The sequence below is a fragment of the Palaemon carinicauda genome, chromosome 2 (genome assembly GCF_036898095.1).
Source record: "Palaemon carinicauda isolate YSFRI2023 chromosome 2, ASM3689809v2, whole genome shotgun sequence".
NCBI lineage: Eukaryota > Metazoa > Arthropoda > Malacostraca > Decapoda > Palaemonidae > Palaemon > Palaemon carinicauda.
Window position 1 is genome coordinate 42,581,805 of NC_090726.1, and position 14,680 is coordinate 42,596,484.

Consider the following 14,680-nt stretch of genomic DNA (forward strand, 5'->3'; position numbering starts at 1 on the left):
ACCTCCTCATATCAAAATACCGAAGAAAAGTAAGTCTCCTAAATGGCGATTGTCTATAAAATTTACTATCTTATTTTAGCGTAAATAGTATAGCATATAATTCAACCTTCATCTTAAACAATGAAAGTTGAAAGAAATGGTATACCGTATTAACCATTTCTCCTAGAGAAGAAATTTTTAATAATCATATAATTTAAAAACAAAATAACCTTAGATAAAGTCAATGGAATGGCATTTCAATCACAGTGAATATGGAATTGATCAATTACTACAAATTAAAGAACAATTGAATACATTCCATTTAAAAGTGGAAAATAGGAAATTTGAAAAAGAACAGAGATTCAGCAACTTGGAAATGACGGACACTGAACAGGTCAGACACGAACAGTGAGCCCATGCGGCAAATGGAAAAATGAAAATTCGAAAACAATATACTGTACTTGATATAGCTATTAAGATCCTAGCAGTCACAGTACTGGCAACTGGGTGCTGCTGCAATTTGCGTTGGAAGCTGAAAGCTTTATACACATATGGAAAGGTTTAATTGGTCAATGTTTTGATTGTAATGTTTTCCAGCTTGGCAAAAAGCTTCTTGTGTTTATCATCTTTGGGCTTGGGCTTAAACTATGGTACAGTATGTTATCTATTAAATATTATAAGTTCTTTATAAATGTCAATATATCTCTCCCCCATATTTAAGCCATATAGAAAAACTTAAGATAAAAAATTTGCAGTCTTGATATGTTCTGAGAAATTATATATATATCAATAGATCCAAATAGTATGTTACTGAACCTTACCGGGCTACAAAATTGATTAATTTTATTTTTGTCTGTTTCCAAAAAGAATGCTCCAAAACCCCCTCGAATAAAAAGCATTCACATACGCGTATCATCAATTACGGGAATAATTTTTAACCAAGTCTCTTGAAACGAGAAGTCATACTTGTTGATTCTTCAAGGAAGATCCAGAATTTCGTAGTCTTCGTATAATTTCTGAGTCAGGTTGTACACGGACGTCATTACTTCGATGGCTTTGGGCATCAAGACTTCATTCCTGGCACGAATAGCAGCGTCCCCACCCGTTATCTGGAGAGACATTTACGAAAATAATCAAAATCACAAATATTTATAAGACTTTTAGAACATTTAATCTATGAGGAAAAACTACAGATGTTAGTTTGTCATTCAGTCAAACGAAGGTACAAAACTTATTTGTAAAATGTAAAGTTTTAAGACTATAAAATTTAACTAAAAGGTGTTTTTATACAGGAAAATATGTTTTATTATAAATCAACTGACAGGGAAAAAAGAAATATTAATTCTAAAAGGTATTACAGAACAGAATCCACAAAAAGTAATGTGAAGTCACACATACAGGAGTAACATATATCAGAATGGTACTGATGAAGGAAAGAGAACTAATTAAATGAAAATGAAATTAGATATCAACATTGTGAATTCATAGTGACAACTGAAGTATAGTGTAATTGAATTATTGATACAATTAAGAAAGTACAGAAAAATTAATTGAAGACAGGTTACATAAGACCCTCAACTTACAAACATTCATAGATACAAACAAACCAAACTGTAATCGTAAATCTCAGATATTGTATCATAAGTTCATATACTGTAATATAAAAAATTGAAATTATTATCATTATTATTATTATTATTATTATTATTATTACTAGCTAAGCTACAACCCTCGATGGAAAAGCAAGATGATATAAGCCCAAGGTCTCCAACAGGGAAAAATAGCCCAGTGAGGAAAGGATATAGGGAAATAAAGGCTATAAGTAGTAATGAACAATTAAAATAAAGTATTTTAAAAACAGGACAATTACATGAAAACAGTTATTTCATATACAGTATAAACTATTAAAAGACTTATGTTAACCTGTTTAACAAAAACATTTTCTGCAAGTTTGAACTTATGAAGTTCTACTGATACAACTACCCGATAAGAAAGATCATTCCACAACTTGGTCACAGCTGGAATGAAACTTCTAGAATACTGTGTAGTATTGAGCGTCATGATGGAGAAGGCCTGACTATTAGAACTAGCTGCACGCCTAGTATTACAAACAGGATGGAACTGTACAGGAAGATCTGAATGTAAAGGATGATCAGAATTATGAAAAATCTTATATAACATGCTTTAATAAAACAATATTATGTAATCTAATACAGTAAGGAAAACTATATTTGCTGTAACCTAATATTTATTTCAGGGATAGTGCCATTGCCTCTGTACCATGGTCTTCCACTGTCTTGGGTTAGGATTCTCTTGCTTGAGGGTAAACTCAGGCCCGCTCTTTCTATCTTGTTTTGTTAAAGTTTTTATAGTTTGTTTATGATATTTATTTTAATGTTGTTACTGTACTTTTTTTTAAGATATTTCATTTTTCCTTGTTTCCTTTCCTCACTGGGCTATTTTCCCTGTTGGGGCCACTAGGCTTATAGAATTCTACTTTTCCTACTAGGGTTGTAGCGTAGCAAGAAATAATAATAAGAAACGGGACTATTTCTTGACTTTCACTCATGGAAATCGTAGGCATGCGAGTTAGGCAAAGCCCACCATATGCCAAAATTGACTAAACTTTGGCTTACATACAGCTTCTTCAAACCTATTAAGTTTATAAGTTGAGTTCTTTCTATGACTCACAACCAACAGCTAACAATTCCAGGTACACAAATAAACAATTACCACTTCATAGCATTGCTTTGTATGACAGAAAAGGAGTGTCGACAAACTACCAATCCCTCGATCAAAAATAGTTTAGAATTTATCCGTGACCCATCATTCAAAATGAAAGCATAAAATTTTTTAAAAGTCATTTCTACTCATGGTTATCCATTTCAAAAGATTTTGAAGATTGGGACAAATAAAAAGCTGGTTTTATTAATTCATAAAAACATACAATAATCAATGTAAGAAACTTAATAAGTGATAAAGCCATATCACTAACAAAATAAAATATTTATTTCCTATTTCAGTATCAACTTCAACCGCAATTTGAGCAAAAATATTTTCCTTTTCAAAGTAACATATTTAAAAAGTTTAAACAAAAGCTTTGCAAATAATTTTAAAGCAAGAAATACATACACTCTTTAAAATGTGCATGAAAAATGTTGCATCGCAAAATTACACATACATAAACGAGAATAGGAGAAATACTTTATTTTTCTGTCTTAGCGTGGTGAATTAGTTCCAAATACACCTGATGTTAGTATTTCCACATAGTTCAATTAAATTTTCCACACCACATTACAATATTACCTTTAAAAAATGCTGTTATGTAACCGAGTGAGAAAAGAACACTAGCAAAGAAGGAATTAAAAAGAAAGTTCAGTAAAGAAGTGAAGTATAATTTGCATGTTCTTATAATGGCCATTTAAATAATAGAAAAAAACCAGTCCCAAGGATTCGGTAAGGTAAGCCTTCCTGAAAAGCTTGTTATAAAAAACAATGGTTTGCATGCTACATGCAAGTACAGAGAAAATTCAAGTCGCCAATCCATTCATAACAAAAGTGCTGCTATTACATTCTCGAATGCATTTCATTACTAGTCTAGAAAGAGTGAGAAGTACAGTACGTTCCTTTCAAGTTGCATGTGTTATCTTACCTGTTTACTTCCTAGTATTACCTGCAAACGAGAAGGAAATCCAAAACTCCTTTAGATTATTCAACGACATAAAATAAGAGAGGATGGTACAGGTAGCCCTAATGAACATATCAATATGAAAGTCAACAACTACTGCAAATTTTCTTTACTAAATATAAGAATTATATTTGCATTTATCATCAATATGAATGTCAACAATTGAACAATTATTTTCAATTTGATTTGGGTAATTTACCTCTTCTATATATTTTCGAAGGGGCTAATTTACCTCTTCTATACATTTTCGAAGGGGCTAATTTACCCCTTCTTTGCATTTTCGAAGGGGCTAATTTACCTCTTCTAAAGGTTTTCGAAGAGGTTAATTTACCTCTTCTCTACATTTTCGAAGGGGCTAATTTACCTCTTCTTTACATTTTCAAAGGGACTAATTTACCTCTTCTATACGTTTTTGAAAGGGCTAATTTACCTCTTCTATACATTTTCGAAGGGGGCTAATTTACCTCTTCTTTACATTTTCGAAGGGACTAATTTACCTCTTCTATACGTTTTCGAAGAGGTTAATTTACCTCTTCTTTACATTTTCAAGGGGACTAATTTACCTCTTCTTTACATTTTCAAAGGGACTAATTTACCACTTCTTTACATTTTCAAAGGGACTAATTTACCTCTTCTTTACATTTTCAAAGGGACTAATTTACCTCTTCTTTACATTTTCAAAGGTGCTAATTTACATCTTCTATATGTTTTTGAAGGGATTAATTTACCTCTTCTATACATATTCGAAGGGGCTAATTTGCCTCTTCTATACATTTTCAAAGGACTACTTTTAGGCTGTATAAGAAATTTGTAATAAAAAATAAGAAAGGATAGTACAAGTAGCCCCCCAATGAGCTTCAAGCCACCATCTATCATCGTCTATATGAAAGTCACCCACTAAGCAATTTTCTTCACTTAATATAAGAATTATTTTTGCATTTGCCTATTTTTCTATAATTTTACAGGGACTACTCATTGGGCTATATAAAGAATGTGATAAATATGTTCACATTTACCTCTTTTTCTATACATTTTACAGGGACTACTCATTGGGCTATATAAAGTATTTGTGATAAGTATGTTCACATTTACGTCTTTTTATATACATTTTACAGGGACTACTCATTGGGCTATGTAAAGAATTTGTGATAAATATGTTCACATTTACGTCTTTTTATATACATTTTACAAGGTCTACTCATTAAGCTATATAAAGTATTTGTGATAAGTATGTTCACATTTACGTCTTTTTCTATACATTTTACAGGGACTACTCATTAAGCTATATAAAGAATTTGTGATAAATATGTTCACATTTACGTCTTTTTATATACATTTTACTGGGACTACTTATTGGGCTATATAAAGAATTTGTGATAAATATGTTCACATTTACGTCTTTTTCTATACATTTTACAGGGACTACTCATTGGGCTATATAAAGAATTTGTGATAAATATGTTCACATTTACGTCTTTTTCTATACATTTTACAGGGACTACTCATTGGGCTATATAAAGAATGTGATAAATATGTTCACATTTACGTCTTTTTATATACATTTTACAAGGTCTACTCATTAAGCTATATAAAGTATTTGTGATAAGTATGTTCACATTTACGTCTTTTTCTATACATTTTACAGGGACTACTCATTAAGCTATATAAAGAATTTGTGATAAATATGTTCACATTTACGTCTTTTTATATACATTTTACTGGGACTACTTATTGGGCTATATAAAGAATTTGTGATAAATATGTTCACATTTACGTCTTTTTCTATACATTTTACAGGGACTACTCATTGGGCTATATAAAGAATTTGTGATAAATATGTTCACATTTACGTCTTTTTCTATACATTTTACAGGGACTACTTATTGGGCTATATAAAGACTTTGTGATAAATATGTTCACATTTACGTCTTTTTATATACATTTTACAGGGACTACTCAAGCTATATAAAGAATTTGTCATAAATATGTTCACATTTACATCTTTTTATATACATTTTACAAGGTCTACTCGTTAAGCTATATACAGTATTCGTAATAAATGTTAAACTAGTTACTTGCAATGCAAATCTTCTTAGATAGTTGTTAGTAGCATTAATTACAATGCACGTTAAAGCATAACCTGAGCTAATGCAATTCATGATTACTACTGTACATCAGAAAGAACAGTTAAAGGAAGACCAGTTAAGTGTCGAACAACAAGAACCTTATATTCATACCAGGCATCCATGATGATGCAATGACTATCTCAAGCCAATCAAATGCTTTCCAAAATAATTGGGTTAATTCAAACTACAGATATATTAGTCTATAGCAAATTCTATCATCTATACTTAAGAAAAATGAAAATGCAACATGATGCACTTCAGCTACGTTAAGTAACTATAACTCAAGAGATCAGGCGCAGAAGATTACCCGTAACTAAGAGTCAATCGAAAGCTCTGTAAAGAGCAGGAAATTATGACGAAAATTCCAGACAAAGAAAAAAATTATCAAGATACTGTATAAGATCATAAATCTCTCACTACATAGAGAACCCATAGTTCGAATTTGCTTTGTTCAATCTTCAGATGCTTTATTAAGTTATAGGATTACTATTTGCTTTATAAGGTTTTTAGTTCACCTGAAAAGTAATCATTGAAGTCTTGTAGTTTTAACCCTTTTACCCACAATGGATATACTGGTATGTTTCACAAAACTCATCCCTTTACCCCCATGGATGTACTGATACGTCCTTGCAAAAAACTATTTACATTTTTTTTGCATATTTTTGATAACTTTTTGAGAAACTTCAGGCATTTTCCAAAAGAATGAGACCAACCTGACCTCTCTATGACAAAAATTAAGGCTGTTAGAGCAATTTAAAAAAATATATATTGCAAAATGTGCATGAAAAAAAAAAAATGCCTGGGGGTTAAGGGTTGGAAAGTTCCAAATAGCCTGGGGGTAAAAGGGTTAAATTTCTAAAATTTTGGGCCACTTCTATTCTATATATACTATACTGCATTGACCTTTGATAGCGAATCTTTTATTAACAAATATGCAGTAATACAAACAGCCCCATCATAAACTACAAATTTATAATGATGAAACCCAAATTTACGTACAAAGAGGCCTATCTCTATCTAAATCCAACAGCATTTTTAATGTAAAGTATCCTAACACCAAAACGATAATATAGTATAAAAAATGTCACTAACACAATAAAAAATTAAAGAAATAACTGAATAACTCTTATAAACTACTGTTGTTCCAAGCCAGAAATATGGGCATTCAAACGTGATTGATCGTAGCATGTAAAAGAATTCTTTGAAAATCACAAAAGCATAACAAGAACTGAATCACAAACGCATACATCAACTCATAACAAGCATAAAGATTCTATTAAACTTACCCTGTCTACAATGGTCTGCTTGGTTGGCATCATGAGCAATACGGCACCGACGGTTTTTGCAAGCACCCAACCGTGGAATTTCGCAAGGGTGCGACCGTAAACCTCGGAGGTCACGCTTCCCAAACCGCTATCATCGGGAGCTTTGTGTAACTCCGAAAGGAAGCCAATGATGAATTCTGAAACAAATTCAAAACTCAAAATTTTCACGTTGTCATATTTTGTGTTAGACTGCTTAACCCTTTTACCCTCAAAGGAGGTACTGGTATGTTTCACAAAAGCCATCCCTTTACCCCCATGGACGTACCGGTACGTCCTTGCAAAAAAAATGCCATAAAAACTTTTTTTTTTCATATTTTTTATAATTTTTGGAGAAAATTCAGGCATTTTCCAAGAGAATGAGACCAACCTGACCTCTCTATGACAAAAATTAAGGCTGTTAGAGCAATTTAAAAAAAATAAACTGCAAAATGTGCTGGGAAAAAAATAACCCCCTGGGGGTTAAGGGTTGGAAATTTCCAAATAGCCTGGGGGTAAAAGGGTTGAGAGAGATGTTTTATGGATATATATGTGGTCAGCATGTGTTTGCACTGCCTACTAAAATTCTATAGAATTTAGAGATTTTAAAATTTCATGTTTAATACATTGTTTATGCTCATGCTTTGCTGACAAAGATACTTTCAAATTGCAAACATTATTACAAAATAAAAATTTACTGCTCCCTTGACCCTTTTACCCCCAATGGACATACTGGTACCTTTCACAAAACTCATCCTTTTACCCCCGTGGACGTACCGGTACGTCCTTGCAAAAAACGGCTATTTACATTTTTTTTTTGCATATTTTTGATAACTTTATGAGAAACTTCAGCCATTTCCCAAAATAATGAGACCAACCTGACCTCTCTATGACGAAAATTAAGGCTGTTAGGGCAATTTAAAAAAAATATATTTCAAAATGTGCTTGAAAAAAAAAAAATGCCTGGGGGTTAAGGGTTGGAAAGTTCCAAATAGCCTGGGGGTAAAAGGGTTAACAACTGGGGTTAGGTACACAAGACCTGCAAACAATGAAAATCCATGAATAAGTATACCATATCTGCCCTTAACAACACTCCCACACCCCCTATTCCATTATAAACTTGAGTAAAAGCTATTTTTTTTTTATCTTTGGAAACAAAAGTGTGAAAAACATAACAAGCACACAAGATGTCAACACTATAGGGCTTACTCTGACAATGGTGTTGCTTATGTTTTACCTCAAGTTGGTTTGATGATACAATGACGTTTTCCTCATAATTTAACAACTGTTATATGGAAAATGAAAGAGAAAACATGGTTAAAGTTGAAAAATTATATTGACAGGCAAGAGTGAAGCTCCTTGCAGATGTACAACTTTGAGTACTATTGATGAAGTCGTCAAATTGGTGTGAGCATACCAGCATGGCTTAAGTAAACCCTATGTTATTACTTCAAGGAATTTGGGGCCTCGGACAACTGTAATTCAATCAGTAACTAGAGGAGCACTCAGTAGAGTGCAAACCTCCGCCGCGGCAGCTTATTTCTCAACCTTATGCTCGACCTTGACATGTATTAATTGGTGGGGATTTTCATACGCTCAAATAAATGTGACAAAGATGTCCAAACTTATGGCTAATTAGGCTACATGAAATGGACATTTTGTTTGACTATGACCTTGACCTTCCAAACTTTAATCATGTCTAGCTTTTTACATAATAGTTAATCCCAAGCAAGTTTCATTTCTCTACGATTAAATGGTCGCCAGGAAGCTGTTCACAAACAGACACAAACAGCGGCGAAAATATAACCTCCTTCCAACTTCGTTGGCATAGGTAATTATAATTTAACCCCAAGTTGCATAAATATTTTTAAAATCAAAAGATCCTTTTTACCTAGTTGTTTACAGATTTATTTTATTTAGCTAGCAAAACAATATACAGTGATGCCTCAGCATACGAAAGTAATCCGTTCAGGATACGGTTTTGTATGCTGATTTTTTCGTATCCTGAGTCGCGTTTTACATGTAAATAGCCTAATCCGTTCCAAGCCTTATGAAAAGACACCTTTTCTTTCATAAACACGCTAAACTGTAGTAATAAACATGCAATGCAGCCATTTCTATCATTCAATAATTAACCCAACCGTTAAAAACAGCCAAATCCATTCCAGAAACCACCATGAGATTATTCAATAATGTAGTTATAGCCTAGTTATCCCCTCCAAGCCCTAAGAAAACGGTCCGGTTTCTTTACTACTGTATAAAAGTTACGGTACTCTATGTAAAGCATTTGGATCAGTGAAGGTATATTGTTACCTGTACACCTAAATTAAGGGTTGATACCCTGAAAAAAAGGTACGGTTAATTAACAAAAAAGTTGAAACTTTTTAAAATTACTCTCAGCGACGAGTTGGGCTCTCGTAAGCTTTTCGTATCCTGAAAATTTTTCCGTATACTGGGACATAAAAATCTTCGTATCGCTTTTCGTACCCTGAATTTTTCGTAAGCAGAAACTTTCGTATCCAGAGGTATCACTGTACATAAACTCTTTTTCATATATGGGAAAATACCATCATAATACCTAGTGCTCTATGGAGACGCAGCAACGTTCTTGAACCAGACTGGCGGTCTTTGTTATTGATGAGGTTGTTTTCTTGCTCATATTCAATCATTGATTGGATTGAATAATAAAAGTCTCCGGCACCTCCCTTGCGGTAACACTGAAGAATTGTTATCTGTGGACAATACAAAGAAAATATCTCAGAAGCTAAAATACTGTATATTTATAGTCCTGATATACTTTTTTAAAACATACAATTATTCATGAGTATAAATTATAGGAGGATAGATGTGAGAGAGGCAAGAGAGCGTGCTAGAAATAGGAATGAATGGCGAGCGATTGTGACGCAGTTCTGGTAGGCCCTGCTGCTGCCTCCGATGCCTTAGATGACCGCGGAGGTAGCAGCAGTAGGGGATTCAGCATTATGAAGCTTCATCTGTGGTGGATAATGTGGGAGGTTGGGCTGTGGCACCCTAGCAGTACCAGCTGAACTCGGTCGAGTCCCTTGTTAGGCTGGAGGAACGTAGAGAGTAGAGGTCCCCTTTTTTGTTTTGTTTTATTTGTTGATGTTGGCTACCCCCAAAATTGGGGGAAGTACCTTGGTATATGTATGTATGTATAAATTATAAATGGAGTTAAATGGCAGGACAGGATTAAAAAATGAAATTATGAGAGATTACTCGAGTGCCATACGTGGATGAGATCGTGGTGAGGGGTAGATGGAGATGTTGGGTCTGTTCCTAGCACTCCCGGAGAGATTAGATCACCAAAATTTTAACTGGGCTCCACACAGCACTAAAAGAGTTGGAAGACCCAGGCCTACATAGCTGTGGACTATGAAGCGTGAAATAGGAGATGATGAATGGAGAAATATTGATTTAAAAGCTCAAAATAGAGACAACTGGCAAAATCTCATTGAGGCCCTTTGCGTCGAGGCGTAGGAGGAGATGATGATGATAGATTTTAATACAAATAATGCTTAATACAGAAATTACTGTTTATGAACCACTAACTGGAATGTTAACTAGCTATCTAAGGCATGATTACCTTCCATGTAATTAATGCTATACATCTTACCAGATATAAAACCAATGAAAAGACTACTCTATCAAGCAGACATCCAACAAGCCACCAAAGAAAAATAATAGTAACGTCAAACAAACAGTTCAATATATCTTTAACTACAACATTTAAAATGATTTGAATTTTGAAAATACAAAATTTATTTTTCAAAATAAACCCTTTTGTTAACATTTGTGTAATCTTAGTAATTCTTCAAACAATCTCAAGGTTAAGAAGATCAAAATTCCTCCACTGGCCAAGAATACTTTTGAGTAGTATTTAAGTAATAATGGAAGTAGACAAATAACTCCCAAGCTTGGTGGGTATGCACATTATGTGAACTGATGGGTACAACGCAACCAGAGAACTTACTGAAGCTTACGACCCGAGAGAGCATGCGGCTTACCTTGGTTTGCCCTCAGGGCACGTTTTCCTCCGCTAGACCTACCATTATAGAAAATGGGAGTAGGGTAAACTACACAAAACTCTGGTCGTTTGAGAGGAGGTTCCAGGTAACTCCTAAGAGTGTTTTGAGGTAAGTCTCTGTGTTGGAACATATTAACTTTTAACACATTCCCATCAGCATGCATTTCCTCGGATAATTATAAAAGCAGACACGGGTTGTCGTGGGTTATTTGAAACGTCCCTGCCTCGCGTTCTCCTGGATCGAGTTTCGAGTCCCCTTCAAGCTCAATAGTTTTTTGTAGCATCCGCAACCTCGCCATCCTCATAAGCTATGGGTGAGGTCTTTTGGGAGAGCCTACGGGTCTACCTGGTCCTAACTTGGGGGAAGAGGGGGCTTGGACACTGATCACGTGTATGTGGTCAGTCTCTAGGGCACTGTCCTGCTTGCTAGGGTAATATCACTGTCCCTTACCTCTGCCATTCATGACAGCTATTAAACCTTTAAAAAGTGTAGCAACAAACATTGCTAACTAGAAAACCTCAAATTTTATTAGTGATTGTTATTTTTCCTTTTTCCATTAAATAGCACAGTACAGCAGCACCTTAGCGTGAGCTGAAGACATATTCCTATTTAAAAAACAGGCTTGTATTTGCATAGGATCAAGTTGAAAGTAGTTTTTTATCGAATGTCTGTTTGCAAGTATTTTTAATAGAAATTTTGAATTAGCTGAGAAAGTATGTTATTTTCATTAGTAAAATAAATTTTTGAATATACTTACCCGATAATCATGTAGCTGTCAACTCCGTTGCCCGACAGAATTCTACGGAAGGGATACGCCAGCGATCGCTATACAAGAGGGGGGTGTACTCACAAGCGCCACCTGTGGCCAGGTACTGCAGTACTTCTTGTTGACACCACTTCAATTTTTCCTCGGTCCACTGGTTCTATGGGGAGGAAGGGTGGGTCAATTAAATCATGATTATCGGGTAAGTATATTCAAAAATTTATTTTACTAATGAAAATAACATTTTTCAATATTAAACTTACCCGATAATCATGTAGCTGATTCACACCCAGGGAGGTGGGTGAAAACCAGTGTACATGTATATCAAGAAGCTAAGTATCCCGTATTTCATATTATCAGTTATTCAAAATAACAATGAAATTACAAGTACCTGGTAAGGAAGTCGACTTGAGCCATTACTCTGCCTTAAATAAGTTCGTCTTCCTTACTGAGCGCAGCGTTCCTCTTAGGAGGCTGAACAACTCTAAGGTGCTGAAGTATCAAGGGCTGCAACCCATACTAAAGGACCTCATCACAACCTTTAACCTCGGCGCTTCTCAAGAAAGAATTGACCACCCGCCAAATCAACAAGGATGTGGAAGGCTTCTTAGCCGACCGTACAACCCATAAAAAGTATTCAAGAGAAAGGTTAAAAGGTTATGGGATTATGGGAATGTAGTGGCTGAGCCCTCGCCTACTACTGCATTCGTTGCTACGAATGGTCCCAGGGTGTAGCAGTACTCGTAAAGAGACTGGACATCTTTGAGATAGAATGATGCGAACACTGACTTGCTTCTCCAATAGGTTGCATCCATAACACTCTGCAGAGAATGGCTCTGTTTGAAGGCCACTGAAGTAGCCACAGCTCCCACTTCATGTGTCCTTACCTTCAGCAAAGCAAGGTCTTCTTCCTTCAGATGAGAATGTGCTTCCCTAATCAGAAGCCTGAATAGTAAGAAACTGAGTTCTTAGAACTTGGAAAAGAAGGTTTCTTGATAGCACACCATAAGGCTTCTGATTGTCCTCGTAAAGGTTAAGACCTTTTTAGATAGTACCTAAGAGCTCTAACTGGGCAAAGTACTCTCTCCAGTTCATTCCCCACCAAGTTGGACAGGCTTGGGATCTCGAACGACTTAGGCCAAGGACGTGAAGGAAGCTCGTTTAGCAAAAACCGAGCTGCAAGGAACATGTAGCCGTTTCAGATGTGAAAACAATGATCCTGCTGAAGGCGTGGATCTCACTTACTCTTTTAGCTGTTGTCAAGCACACGAGGAAAAGAGTTTTTAATGTGAGGTCCTAAAAAGAGGCTGATTGGAGAAGTTCAAATCTTGATGACATAAGGAACCTTAGGACCACGTCTAGATTCCAGCCTGGAGTGGACAACCGACGTTCCTTTGAGGTCTCAAAAGACCTAGGGAGGTCCTGTAGATCTTTGTTGGTGGAAAGATCCAAGCCTCTGTGGCGGAAAACCGCTGCCAACATACTTCTGTAACCCTTGATCGTAGGAGCTGAAAGGGATCTTACTTTCCTTAGATATAACAGGAAGTCAGCAATCTGGGTTACAGTGGTACTGGTTGAGGAAACTGCATTGGACTTGTACCAGCTACGGAAGACTTCCCCTTGAGACTGATAGATTCTGAGAGTGGATGTTCTCCTTGCTTTGGCAATCGCTCTGGCTGCCTCCTTAGAAAAGCCCCTAGCTCTTGAGAGTCTTTCGAAAGTCTGAAGGCAGTCAGACGAAGAGCGTGGAGGTTTGGGTGTACCTTCTTTACGTGAGGTAGACGTAGAAGGTTCACTCCTAGAGGAAGAGTCCTGGGAATGTCGACCAGCCATTGCAGTACCTCTAAGAACCATTCTCTCGCGGGCCAGAGCGGAGCCAACCAACGTCAGCCGTGTCCCTTTGCGAGAGGAGAACTTCTGAAGTACCCTGTTGACAATCTTGAACGGCGGGAATGCATACAGGTCGAGATGGAACCAATCCAGCAGAAAAGCATCCACGTGAACTGCTGCTGAGTCTGGAATCGGAGAACAATACAACAGGAGTCTCTAGGTTATCGAGGTAGCGAACAGATCTATGGTTGGCTGACCCCACAGGGCCCAAAGTCTGCTGCAAACATTCTTGTGAAGGGTCCACTCTGTGGGGATGACCTGACCCTTCCGGCTGAGGTGATCTGCCATGACATTCATACCGCCCTGAATGAACCTCGTTACCAGCGTGAGCTTTCGATCTTTAGACCAGATGAGGAGGTCCCTTGCGATCTAGAACAACTTCACGAAAGAGTCCCTCCCTGCTTGAAGATGTAAGCCAGGGCTGTGGTGTTGTCAGAGTCCACCTCCACCACTTTGTTAAGCTGGAGGGACTTGAAGTTTATCAAGGCCAGAAGAACCGCCAACAACTCCTTGCAATTGATGTGAAGTGTCCTTTGCTCCTGATTCCATGTTCCCGAGCATTCCTGTCCGTCCAAAGTCGCACCCCAGCCCGTGTCTGATGCGTCCGAGAGGAGACGGCGGTCGGGTTTCTGAACAGCCAAAGGTAGACTTCCTTGAGAAGAAAGCTGTTCTTACACCACGCGAGAGAAGACCTCCTCTCTTCGGAAACAGGAACTGAGACCGTCTCTAGCGTCATGTCCTTTATCCAGTGAGCAGCTAGATGATACTGAAGGGGGGGAGGTGGAGTCTCCCTAACACGATGAACAGGGCCAGCGATGAAAGTGTCCCTGTTAGACTCATCCACTACCTGACTGAGCATCGGTTCCTTCTCAGCATGCTCTGGATGC

At 36.4% G+C, this 14,680-nt stretch overlaps 1 protein-coding gene across 4 annotated transcripts in view; it reads right to left on the reverse strand.

Moving 5' to 3' along the window:
- Positions 1-83: 83 nt before the first annotated feature.
- LOC137624249 (ceramide-1-phosphate transfer protein-like) overlaps positions 84-14,680 on the reverse strand; it is a 30,904-nt gene continuing 16,307 nt past the window's right edge. For 3 of the 4 annotated variants that reach the window (XM_068354766.1, XM_068354785.1, XM_068354776.1), the window contains exons 4-6: positions 9,673-9,826; positions 7,080-7,255; positions 84-1,088 (exon numbers count right to left, since the gene is read on the reverse strand). In XM_068354766.1, the coding sequence (XP_068210867.1) occupies positions 957-1,088; positions 7,080-7,255; positions 9,673-9,826 (462 nt within the window). In that variant the 3' untranslated portion in view covers positions 84-956. Of the gene's footprint in view, positions 1,089-3,494; positions 3,653-7,079; positions 7,256-9,672; positions 9,827-14,680 lie in introns of those variants that run through there. The other variant, XM_068354794.1, reaches the window with a different exon arrangement.